The 14053-nt window shown below is 36.6% G+C and overlaps 1 protein-coding gene across 1 annotated transcript in view; it reads right to left on the bottom strand.

Moving 5' to 3' along the window:
- The window catches only part of LOC106876507 (disks large homolog 1), a gene marked incomplete in the record, with an annotated part of 700185 nt that overhangs the window by 254711 nt on the left and 431421 nt on the right, over positions 1-14053 (bottom strand). Inside the window, 1 exon segment of the mRNA XM_052974679.1 lies at positions 3721-3845. Coding sequence (XP_052830639.1) covers positions 3721-3845 — 125 coding nt within the window.

The raw sequence follows: 14053 nt of genomic DNA, 5'->3' as shown, positions 1-14053 counted from the left end.
ATACATACACATACACACACATATATATACATACACAAATATTCACACATACACACATATATATATACACACAAATACATATATATATATACACAAATACACACACATATATATATATATACATACAGATATATAGACACACCCACCCACATGTATGTACATATAAACAGAAACAAACATGTGTACACAAGCTCCCACCTCACCCCACACAGAGTTTCTGTAGCAATGAGATAAAGTTGTGATTTCAATAATAAAATAATAAATTTTTCTCCCATTCTATCTAGTTTGATGTTTAATTAAATATTTTAAGTGAAAGAAAGTAATAGGTAGAAGTTAACCGATTCTAGAGTGCAAGAATAAATACCAGCAAGGACTGTTGGCTTATGGTAGAAAAACTGGAGTAACAGAGCACGATGAGTGCTGCTAAGCAGATCTTACCAATTCTATAGAGGCAAACCACATTAATAATGACTTTATTCATCTGACACAAAAACTGGAGTCACTGTTGTGAATCATGTTTAATGAGAGAATAGTCCTTGAAGATGGTATTTTAAGAGCAAATCTAGCTTCTTTGAAGCTTATAATACTTTTTATAAACAGAAAATATTTTAGATAGGAAGGTATATTCATAAGACAACGATGATGGAAAGAAAACAGCCAAATAAAAATCAAAGTTTTCTTAAAATAGACTGAACAAATTTAAATTTGAAAAATAAAAATACAAAGAAAAAATTAGAAAACAATAAAAAATGTTCATTCTGGTTTCAAAGTGGAATGGAAATCATAAAAACTCACCAATTCCTATCCTATCACATGATTATTTACAACATATTTCCAACTTTAGTTTTGACACACACATGAATGTGTATGCATACAAATGCACGCCACACACACACACGCATTTACATATGAATATATAAATGGATATGTATACAAATATGATGCGTGTGTATGAACAGCAATGCTATGTCATAGTGAGATATGGCCCATGATTGCAAAGGACATGTGAAGACTAGAAAGATATGAAGCTAGTAGGTTCCACTAGATGTGCATGTCCAATGGAGTGCAAACATGTTGAGAGAAAAACTGAACATAAGAGCATCCGTCTGTAAGAGAGAAGACGGTACTGCTATGATCATGTGGTGCATATGGATGAGGCCTGCTGCACAAGTAAGTAGTAATCACTAAATATGGATGGAACTCATAGAAGAGGGAGACCAAGGAAGATGTGAGACAAAATAGTGAATACTGAATTCAGGTTGTTTACTCAAATGGAGATGACAACAAAGGACTGAGTTGTTTGATAATTTGCTGTGCTCAAGAAGACCCATCCATCTCAGCAAAAATTAAGTCCTAAAAGCATAGTGTTAATACATGTATGATCCTGCACCCAATCTGTCCCTGTGAAGCCTTACCCACAATTCATCTTCATAAGACACAACCTTCTAACTAAGGCCATATTACTTCAACAGCTGTAATTATATGAGAAGAGAATTTCCTCCCTTTTTGCACTTCCAGTTATATCTCCCCTTGGAAGCATTTTTCTTGTTACCCATCGTGTGTGTGTGTGTGTGAGTGAGTGAGTGATTGTGTGTGTGTATGATTAAACTTCATTCAGGAGAGGTATTAACCACCCCTAAGCCACTGCTGTTCCTAGTTCTACTCAAACCCAAAATAGTAGCATCTCTGTGGGTCCTAGCTATGGGTTAACTAACATATGTGATGACATTCCATCTGAGCATGGGGATGCAAAAATTATCTTATTTGGTGTCAGGGCATGCAATAAAACCACTGGAAGTGAGGAACATCTAATTGTTGAGAGAGCATCCTTCTAGGAAAAGGACACTGATATAAAACCTGAGGTTTCATGTGATTACATGTCATCTCACTTTGGCCAGTCACTAGCTACTAATTACAGTCTCAGAGGGTGGTATTCATGTTGTACAAGCATTTTTCATTATAATGATGTACAGATGTCTCTTTATGGTAACCTCATTTGTCATTCCATCCACTGAAGTTCCTATAGTGATGGAAGAGTGGCAACATCTAACCAGTTGGAAGTGCACAATAAAGTTACAACTTTTGTCTGTCACCTTTGCTTCAAACCATGCAGATCTGTAATGGGACTGGATAGTCATCTGTGAGGCCATGGATGGAAAGTCAGAAATGCCACTGACAAAAAGGAAGCACAAGGAGATGACAATCATCTGTGAAAATGGAGCACTCACCATGTACGCACGGATATATACATATATATTAATATAGTCTTGCTTTTCAAACTAGAAAATACATCTAGAAATTGTCTGTTGTGTTGACTATTAGTTGAAAGTAAAATATAACAAATTATATCAATATATTTTAGTAAATATAAATCCAAAGTGTTTCGATCTCAAGATTGAAGTTTGCAAATTGAGTATAGACTCTTCTTTTTCTGTTTTAAGTGTTCTTTGGTTTATTTTCGATTTAGATAAGGAAGAGTTAGAAGACAAGTTAGCAGTGTTGGCTAATCTAGGTTCTTCGCTTACAAAAGTAGCAAATGATTTTATTGAAACATTCCACAAATGTTTACATTCTGCAGCAGAGAAAATTGCAAGCTGCTTATATTTTAAATATCATTTAACGTGTTTAAGTCACTCTTGAATTCTTCATTTGAAGACAATGGGGAAGCATCAAGGAATATTTTTCTTTCTTTCCAACTAATGAGATTTTCTGCCATCCATCCATCCATCCATCCACCCATGCACCTACCTACCTGCCTATCTAATATATATGAGTGTGTGTGTGTGTGTGTGTGTGTGTGTGTGTGTGTGTGTGTATAAAATATACATATATACTGATAAGTATGTGCAACACTTGCCTCCCTATCCATCTATTGAATGTGTGTGTGTGTGTAGATACATTCATTTGTTCATTGAATTTTATGTCCATTTTCCCATATTGACATGGATTAGATGAAGGTACTATTGAGGCATTGTTTTACAGTCAGATGTCTTCCAGTTCACAAACCCATAGGGTTTTCAAGTAAGGAATATCTTATTCAGACATCTTCAAAGATGCAAAATCAGTTGATAAGTTGTTGAAATAAGAAACAATATACAGCTTGAGAAATTTGATGAAGTACATTTGTAAACAAACACATACACACAAACAGAGGTATATATATGCACACACAAAATATATACATAACAAACTTCTTTTCAGTTTTCATCTACTCAAGTCCACTCACAAGGCCAAAAGCTACTGCAGAAAACAGTTGTGCAAATTGTTGCATGTTAGAGTTGAACCTGAAACCATATAGTTAAAGTTTGTCTTGTACTTTATCTTTCAGTAATTTATCCATCCATCTTGGTGTTTCCGTAAGGGATTCTATGCACAACACTGATAGACAGAGGCCTCACAACATCTGGATATATGACATATCCTTAACCAATGAACTTCAGATCTAGATTCTCTTCTCACCTAACACTTGCAAAATGTCAAAGAAAATGAAAACTATACCACCATTATAGTTTCTGTAGAAACAAAGCTACTGATCACCTGAATTGCTAGATATAGCAACCAAATCTCCTTTGGTCACAGTCAGTTTAGACAAGGTTGGCGTGGGGATAAAGAACAAGAGCAGTAGGGGAAACACAAGAACAGCTAGAACAATACAACCAACAGATGTATCAATAGCACTGCCACCATCACTAGTGACAGGTATAACAGGTGAATGCTTACCTTAGCCGGCCATCAGCAGCAGCTGCTCCACCAGGTATAATTTTGGTGATGTAGATACTTGGGTCTTCTCCAATGTGGGGGTTGTCGCTACCTCCAGCAATGCTGAACCCCAATCCTGTATTGCCCTGTACACAAGAAGAAGAACAACAATATATGAATAAATGAAACACCAATGTACTTGTGTGATACACATAATAGGGGTGGGGTACTGATGCAGACAAGAGTGAATCATATACTGATGGAGTGTAGGTTAGTTCTGGTCTATTTATAAGGAATTATGTAGGTCTTGGAGATTGATAGGATGTGAAAATAAAGATGCCCTTTGATCCTGAATGACCATGGGATTGCACCTAGAAAGTTCCCCTCCAAGGCACAAGTCCGGACAAAGTTGTTTATAGAAGACCACTAGTTGCCCATGCATATCAGCCCGCCCACCCCTCTGCACACCACTGATGTTATCCAAGGGAAAAGCAAAGGCCAGTACAGCTTGGTACCAGTTACATCACAACTCATTTCTACACCTGAGTGAACTGGAGCAACATAAAATAAAGTGTCTTGCTCAAGAACACAAAACAGAGCCCAATCTGAAAATTGAACTCACTACCACATGACTGTGAGTCAGACAATAGGATGTAGTATATATCATGAAGCTGACCATTGTTAAAACTTTCAAGTCTTTGGTAACAAAAATATATCATTTTTCTTTAACTTTTTACTTGCTATGGCCAGCTGGGGCAATGCATTGAAGAGTTTCTTTTCTTTAATCATACAAACCGACCTTAATACTTTTTTCTTTAAGCCTGGTACTTATTCAATTAGTCTCTTCTGCTGAACCACTAATGTCAAGCAGTTGTGGGTGACAAACACAAAGATGTATCTATATATGTATAGATAGATGGGCTTCTTTCAGTTTCCCTCTCTCAAATCCACTCACAAGGCTTTGTTGGGCCTGAGATTATAACAGGAGATGCTTGCCCAAGGTGCCACGCAGTAGGACTGAACCTGAAACCATGTAGTTGGGAAGCAAACTTCTTATCACACAGCCACACGTGCACTTATTTATCTTTGATTTGTAAAATTAAATTCTATACTTAACGTATATTTAATGAGTGCTTTTTTGTTTGAGCATCTTCATGTATGGTTAATCATAAAACATGCACATATACATGTGTGTGTGTATTTTATGGGTAACCATACAAAGACATTCAAACATTAACTGAAAAGGCACTCAATAAGTACATGTAAAGTATAAAATTGATATTTACAAAGATAAATATTTTTAATGGCAATGATTGAAATTCCAGTGACACATACACATATTATTCAACTAACAGACATACACACAGATATACAAATAGATTGGTTAATAAACCAATCTATTAATATATCTGTATAAAAATAATGATGATAGACAAATAATAATAATAATAATCCTTTCTACAATAGACACATGACTTGAAATTTTTGGGAGAGAGGTTTAGTTGATTAAATTAACCCCAGTACTCAACTAGTACTATTTTACCAACCTTGTAATGTTGAAAGACAATGCTGACCTTGGCAGCATTCAAACTCGGAGCATAAAACATGCAAACAATTCTGCCAACTTGTTCTCTTAATAATAACTTCTTTTATTAGCCACAGGGGCATAGATGAGGGGGGGGGCATCACAAGGACAGACAACAATTTGTGTGGAGATTTACATAAAGGATGGGGAGAAAGAAATGGAAAATGCAGTGAAATGCAGTAAAAGTATAGAAAGTATCTGATAACACATGAATGATACAGTCCTCCTGATATAGGAGAAACTCCAACTAGGGTCAATCAAGGAACCCCACAGATCCAGCATTACCCTGACCACGAAAGGCCCAAACCTTCTCCTCACTCTTGCTCTCCAGCCTGTAAGGACATGCATACTGTAGGGTCATTCACGGTAACCATTTTTGCCACAGTCACCCATCTTTTCATAAATTCACTGGGAAGTAGTACTTCCTTCTCCACCCTCATTTTCCTTTCCAAATGGAACTTAAAAAAATGTTGATGAAGGCTTGACCAGAAAGGAAGGTGTCTTTTCTCAATCTTCTCAGCCTCACCACCACACAACCTCTTTTGCCGTAGCCACTAGATAAAGATACACAACCGTCCCTGCTTTGTTAAAGGTGGGTGGTGGGGTAATCCTCATGTTGGATCCAGCCAATAGTTGGATTTATCCTACATATGATAACAACTAATAGTAATGAGCATATTGTATAAAGTATTCATACACACTACAACTTATTGGAAAAAGTTAAAAGACGGACAGAGAACAAACATATCAGTCATGTATAGAAAGACAGCATAAAATGAAAAGTACATGGACAGTACACAAAACAGACAGTTAAAAGTTACTAAGAGGAAAGCTTGCATAGGCACAACAGGAACAATGTTGGCAAATTTGGAGAAACATGGAATTTTTGAAGGATGCAATGTGCCCTGACAGCTAACAACTATGGGTAGTTTATTCCCCTGCTTTGACAATTTTGAGAGTGAAAAAATGTTTCTGTCAGTCATGAGTACTGCACAGTTTTGATTTCATAAGCAGGTCACCAAATGTTCCATTCTGGACCCTGGACCCTTTGTGGGGTCCTGTGGTATGTAAACTTTCTGCATCCATCCCATACTTCCCAGGACTGGTCACAAGTCCATCACCAAGGTGCAGAATGTTATCATGGTACAGTGACTACCACTTTTCCAACTGAAAATGAAGAACTTCAACTAGTTATAAAGATTAGCTTTCATGCCTATTGCCAAGAGCTTCACCAGAAGTTGTTTGTATGGCACAGAATTAAAGGCTTTGGTGAAGTTGAGATAGATAATATGAGCTACCATCTGTGATTCAGGTGATGTCTTCTAGAAGTTTGAATTAGTTCTCCAGTTAGGGATAAATCCAAATTATGAAGGTCAAATAAAGTTATGTGAGTTCCAGAGTGTCTCTGAAACAAGACTCAATCAATTTGGTAATACATCTTGTGAGAGTGACTGGATGGTAATTGTGACAGGTGGTGTGAGGTCACCCTTTTGAAACAGAGAAATAACAATGGCAATTTTCCACAGATTTGGAGTAATGCAGTTATTATGACAGAACTGAAAATCTAGTGAAAGCTCATGCAACAGAAAGATTCCACCAGATTTTAGAAGCAGATAAGTAACACAATGAAAACCAGGAAAAGGATAGTTACACATATGCTTGAGGTGGCTTTGCAGCATTGCAAGAATAAGTTCACCTGGTGTTGTGGAATTTGATGCCAGTAGTGATGAAGATGGTACATCTGAATTTTCAACAGTAAAAATCGTTGGCATAACATTTGGCAATAAACTCTGTGTACCCTTTGGGGATTGCAAAGAGGACTGCCTGTAGAGAGAGATCTCTGTTTCAAATGTATGTTGTTTCCAGAACACTTACTATTCAAGTTGGTTGCTATGCATTGTTCAAATTTAAATACAGACATTTTAGTAATCTACTTGATATGGTTGGATGCTCTGTCGCACCTTTTTTCTATTACCCTCAGTTCCATGTAATCTGAATTCATATTCAGCATCCCGTTTTTCTTTCCTAGCAAGATGGATTGCATTTTTCTGGTTTCTAATGTTCATGTGGTACTCATGTTTGACATGCAGCTGAGACTGAATTAAGGTGGTGCGGAAGGATGGTACTGACATCTCCAGAATCATAAAATGCAAACCAGTTTAGGTTCTGTAACTCAATACAAAGCAAACAGTTTTTCTGCCCATAAGAGGCAGATTGGCAAGTGACACTAATAATAGTTTCAGGAGCAGTGGTGAATAGCAGATCTAAAGACACAAGAGTTTTGTTACCTCTTGTGGAGGAGGTGACTACTTGGAACCAGTTTGGATTTAGCAAACAGATAGGGGAATAGATGGACAGATATCAATTCTCAAAACTATTTCACTCTAACACTATACTTTGAAATTGTCAGTAATACATGACATATGTACAAGCACATCATGTCATCATAATTTTGGCATTAATTTTTCTGTGCTTGCCTGGGTCAGATGGAATTTGCTGAGAGAGATTTTCAACAGCCACTCAACACCTGTTTTCAAACAAGGTCATATGTCACCAGAGTGAGGCATGTTACTATGTTAACCTGGAAACCTAGCATAACAGTGATGTTCATTTGTAACTATTGTTACAAACTACTGTTCTTACTATTATGTGTGTGTCTGTGTTTCTCCATCACCAATACTTGACAACCAGTGTTGGTGTGTTTATATCCTTGTAACTTAGCAGTTCAGCAAAAGAGTCCATTAGAATAAGTACCCAAGCTTAAAAAATAGGTATTGGGGTTGGTGCTTTCTATTAAAATCTTTGTAGGTGATACCCCAGCATAGCTGCAGTCTAATGACTGAAACAAGTATAAGAAAAGGATTGTGTGCTGTCAGCCCTGATGTAGCTGATTTATGGACAAAGGTGTGTTTTAGCCATGACCTTCCTGTTTTTTATCTTGACATCATATATCTAGGACTATATCATCCAATGTATTCGTTTCTTTAGAATACAGTATGGTGATTTGACGGAGATTAGGTGTTGTTTGTAATAAGTTGAGAGACTGCATAAAAGCTCTTTCAGTGTCTTACTGGGCCACAAACCATGTAGTTGTAAGTTCAGATCTTAACAGTAACATTGTGTTATTCCTCTGTGCAAAGAAGGTAACTTTCCTTGCTCCAGTTTGCTTGGCTGACAGAAAAGTGAACAGGTAACAGTAAATTTTGTTCCCCCAAGTAATCCACCCTTGGAAACATCTACTGTTAAATATTATCAGAAAAACCAATAAAGGAACTGTTATGTGGCCACTTGGATGGCTAGAAAGAACAACTAAATTACTCTCAAATTACATTTTCTGAAGAAAATGAAAGTCACTTGGAGTTATGTAATTCAAGATATACTATGTTTGAAAAACCAAAAAGAAAAGGAAAAAAAAAGAAAATGGGATTTTTATAGCTGGAATATTTTTAATATCCATAGGTTGGCAGGACTGTGACTAAGCTGGAGCTAAACAACAACAACAACAATTACAACATTGCCCAACATAACTCAATATTTTAGCTGTATATCTTTCATTGAATTCTTTATTCTCTGAGATCTGAAATGGCATTCATATTACAATATTTACTTAATTCTATGTTTTAGAGAAAGTAATGTCTAGAAAATGTCTCCTGGAGCAGCAGACTCAGAAAACTGAAGAATTTCTCAAGATATTGTTAATCTATCTCCATCTTTGATGGTCTTAGCCTTAATAACCATTCCATCAAAGGATTTTTGGGAGTCTGTTTTACTATCTAAGAAGTAATAAATAGTGAAAGATCTATTTGTATTGAAAGAGATCCCTTACATTTAGAATACCTCAATCCTTCGTTCCTTACCTCCTCCACTAATGGTTCCATAGACCATTATATGCAATTTCCTTACCTACTGTTCTTATATTACCATTTTCTAAAGATTTTCAGAGGATGCAAGAATCAATTTTCTCCAACACCCCTCCTCTTTCATTGTCTCTGCTCTACACAGTCAATAACCAACATTATAGATGCAGAATCACGAGGGAGAAATAGCAAATTATTATAAGATAAAAGAGGGGAAGGGGGTTTCCCATTGCATTAACACAATATGTTGAACAAAAGAGAGGGATAAAATATGGTTTTTAGAAGAGCATTAGCCTGAAGAGGAACACAAGGATTGTATCTATAGCCATCTGGGTCCTTAATCACTAACACAACCACCACTTCCCCGTCTTAGCTCCTAACAGACACTATAAAGTGGATTAGCAAAACAACTCTTAGAGTAGGAAATAAGCCTCAATAACATGTTTTATTAGTGGGAGGAGTATAAAATAATGAAGTCAAAAAAGAGTGAGAGTACCTCTATTTCTCCTCTCTTCACCACCACAACATAATGTAAAGAGATGATAGTATGATGATATGTTATATACCTGTGTGTGGGAGAGAGAAAGAGAGAGGTTGGTAGGGCATGAGTGGAAGCAAAATAAAAACAAAAATGAAGAAACTGTGTGAGATCATTTATTTCTCATCTTCATCAGTCCATATTAATGAGGAATATAGCTTTGTTTGTGTGTGTGCCTGTGGTAATGTAGATGTGTATATGTTTGTGTGTGTGTATATAAATATTTATGGGCATGTCTATGAGTATGCATGTATGTTTAAGTATGTAAAAGAGTGTGTGTTTGCATGTGTGCGTGTGCGTGTTTGTGTGTGTGTGTGTGTGTGTGTGTGTGTGTGTGTGTGTGTGTGTGTGTGTGTGTGTGTGTGTGTGTGTGCAAGCATGCATGGTGTGTTGGGGTAGCTTAAAAACTAATGAAGAAATTATGCAAGATCTTCTTCCTCTCTGGAGTAAATCCTTCTTTAGAGCTCTGCTACGTGACTGAACATGTTCCACTGATAAATGGTGTTCACTGATGTTGATGATGATGTTGATGATGATGATGAAGGTGGTGGTGGTGAGGGTGATGGTTCTCCTGCTGCTGCTACAAGTGATGATTATGATGATGAGTAATAAGATGGAAGAAGTTACAAGATTAACAAGAAAATTAAAGTACTTCAGTCATACCACAACCATCACAACAACTGATGATGATGATGATGATGGCAATGATGACAACAATGATAATTAAGAAAAATGGAAATAGAAACTACAAGATTAAGTAAAGGAATTAGTAAGACCACCACAACCATTCCTTCTCACCATATTAATAACCACAACCATCAGTACAATTTTGCCAGCATCCATCTACCTTTATCATCATCATCACTATTATTCATAAAAGCCGCCACCACCATCACCACCACTTTTGATACTATTTTTCCCACAGGTTAAGAACTACCACCATCACCACAAGCCCAACATACAACCCCATCATCACCGCCACCACCACCACCACTATTACAAGCACACCCTACTCTATCTCAATCACTTTGGATGTCTTTAGCAGGACCCTCAAACATTCAGGCTGAGGGTCTGGTTTAAAGAATATCTTCCACCTTCTTATCGCTACAGTTATGGGCTCTGTCCCTCCTTCCATGGCTATGTGGTTAAGAAGCTTGCTTTGAACCCACTTAGTCTCAGGTTCAGTGCCACTAAGCAGCACTTAAGAGATGTGTCTTAACACAATCCCAGGCCAACTAATGCCTTATGAGTGACTTTGGTAGATGGAAACTGTGTAGTTTCCATCATTTAACGTCCTTTGTTCACACTGGCAAGTGGGGGAGCTGCATTAGATTCCAGTCTGTTTTGGCATGGTTTCTATGGCTGGATACCCTTCCTAATGCTCACCTCTTTACAGAGTGTGCTGGGTGCTTTTATGTGGAACTGTCACGAGTGCTTTACACCACCAGAAGGATTGGTCTTAACACTTCTGCGGTGGGATATATGTTTTCTTGAATACAGCCAGGCATCAGGTGTCTCGGTCCTTTGCCATCTCCCCTGAAAGGTTCAGCTTCCTGAGGTTGTTCTTCAGTACTTCATCCCATGTCTTCCTGGGTCTACATGTTTCTACATGTTTCTTCTCTTCAAGAGAGTGGCACTTGTATGTATGTATATAAGGATGTCTTTGTGCTTGTCACCTCTGCAGCTGCTTATCAACCGATGATTTATTTACAACTTCATAACTTAGTTGTTTGGCAAAAGTGACTGATCAAATAAGTACCAGGCTTTAAAAAAACAAACAAAAAGAAACAAATACTAGGGTCAATTCGTTCAACAAAACCTCTTGAAGACAGTTAGTGTCCCAATATGGCTGTAGTCCAATGATTAATACAAGTAAAAGATAAAAAATAAAATAGTAGTGACAGATTTATGAGCAATAGTATAATAATATATGTATCACATTATTTATCTTGATAAAGAAACTCCATCAACGGGTGATGGAACATATAGAATATTGATCCTGAAACCCCTTTTTGAAACTCAAAGCCACAGGCAGTATTGATCTCACTATGACTGTCACATCAATAAAGCAATCAATGTAGCAATTTTGTTACTCTTTAAGCTTGCTTCTCAGTCACATGGTCCAAGGTTCAGTTCCAGTGCATGGCACCTTGGGCAAATGTCTTCTACTATAGCCTAAAACCTACCAAAGTCTTCTGATTGGATTTAGTAGAGGGAAACTGAAAGAAGCCCATAGTAAATATATATATATATATATATGTCCCTGTCACTTAGCAGTTTGGCAAAAAGAGATCAACACAATAAGTACCAGGCTTAACAAAAAATAAGTACTGGGGTTGATTCATTCAACTAAAAATTCATGAAAGCAGTGCCCCAGCATAGTCGCAAGTAAAAGATAAAAGATAAATTATTTCAGAGAGTGGTACCTGCATACATCTAGATAGACTGAGTTGTTGACAATGTTATCAGGTAGTCAGGTATGAAATTTGTAGAAAAGAAAGAAAAGTTTGCTAATGTTTTATAAAACAAGGAATAGTTTTATTCATCAAAGTATGCACCCATATTGTCAATACATTTTTGCCATTTCAGTGATAGCTTGTCCAGCCCAGAACTGTAAAAACCTGGCAATCTAGAGTCAATAAAATCTTGGAAGGCCTGTTTTACAACATCGTTGGAATTAAATTTTTTTCCTATCAAAAAGTTATCCAAATTCTGGAAGAATTGGTAGTCAGTGGGGGCAAGATCAAGTGAGTATAGTGGCTGATGGAGAACTTCCAATTCCTGTAGTTTTGCCAATGTCATTTTTGTGATGTGTGGTCTGGTGTTGTCTTGCAATAAAATAGGAGTGGATCTGTTGACTAATCTAGGCTGCTTTTTTTTTTTGTAAGTTTCTGCATCATTTGGTCCAATTACCAGCAGTATACTTCGACCATGATTGATGAGCCAGGTTTAATGAAATCATAATGGGTCACACCAGCACCAGACTACCAAACACACAAGATCAGCTTCTTTTGATGAATTTTGCTTTTTGGACTGTGTTTTGGTGGTTTGTCTTTGTCCAACCATTGTGCTGAACATTTATGGTTGTTGTATTGGATCCATTTCTCATCACATGTTACAGTTCGATTAAAAAATGATTCATTTTTATGACGAGAAAGTAGCATAATGCAGGCTTCCAAACCTTGCTGTTTCTGATTTTCACCGAGTTCATTTAGAACCCACTTATCCAACTTTTTCACTTTACCGATTTGAACTAGGTGAGTCAATATTCTTTGCTTGCTAACACCAAACAACAACACTAATTCAGGGACACTTTGAGATGGATCTTACTCAACGGTGGCTTTCAGTTCGTTATTATCCACCTTTGTTTCTGGTCAACCGCATTGCTCATTTGTGAGATCAAAGTTACCAGAAAGAAATTTTGCAAACTGATTTGATACTGTATTTCCAAGAAAGAACTCATATTTCAAAACTGTACGAATTTTTGACTTATCCATCTCTAAACAAAAACAGCAAAAAATGATTTATAAATATTTTATAAAGCACAAAATGAGTTAGAATAAAGAAATAGATGTGTCAGCTTTGTAACAAAAAATAAAGATTGTCAAAATATAATAATAGCGCAAAATGAGCAGATGTCAAAGTTTACCATACACCTTACTACAAATTTCATACTTGATGACCTAATAATATTCTAGATGTAGAGAGCTGGTGCTGTTGACAAGAAATGAACCACTAATGCCAGTTTCATCATTCAAGACTAATGAATAAAGTAACCAACGCAATAACATCAATAACAACTGTTATCAGAGGGCAGTGATGTGTCTTGGACAAAAGCCACTAATTCTTCACACACACACATATTCTCTCACTCCCATTTCATGTATACATACTTGCCCCCCCCCACACACATGAAATCAATCCCAAATTATTCTCCAATTTAGAGTAATTTTTTCATCACTTTAACAAAAGTGAAAAGATTGGTAACACACAACTACTATATGTATGTATGTATGTATGTATGTATTTATGTACACACACACATCCATTTTACATGGGTGTAAAATAATGGTGATGAATGATGATGATGATAAATACACACACATGTATATATTTACTTCACCCACCATCCATCATCCATTCATCAATTACAATTTTAACTTCTGGCGATAAGACATAATTTTTTTTAATGGCCATTTAGACAGAGACAAGGAGAGAGAAAGTGTGTGTGTGTCTGTGTGTGTTTGTGTGTGTGTGTGTGTAAAGGTCTAAAAGATAAAAGTACATTTTTAAGCATAATAGTAACAGAGGGTGGTAGTGGTGGTGGTGTGTGTGTATATATATATATATATATATATATATATATATATATAT

The sequence above is a fragment of the Octopus bimaculoides genome, chromosome 19, assembly GCF_001194135.2.
Source record: "Octopus bimaculoides isolate UCB-OBI-ISO-001 chromosome 19, ASM119413v2, whole genome shotgun sequence".
Lineage (NCBI taxonomy): Eukaryota > Metazoa > Mollusca > Cephalopoda > Octopoda > Octopodidae > Octopus > Octopus bimaculoides.
Note: the sequence above shows the minus strand (reverse complement) of the source record. Positions and strands in the feature narration are given on the sequence as shown.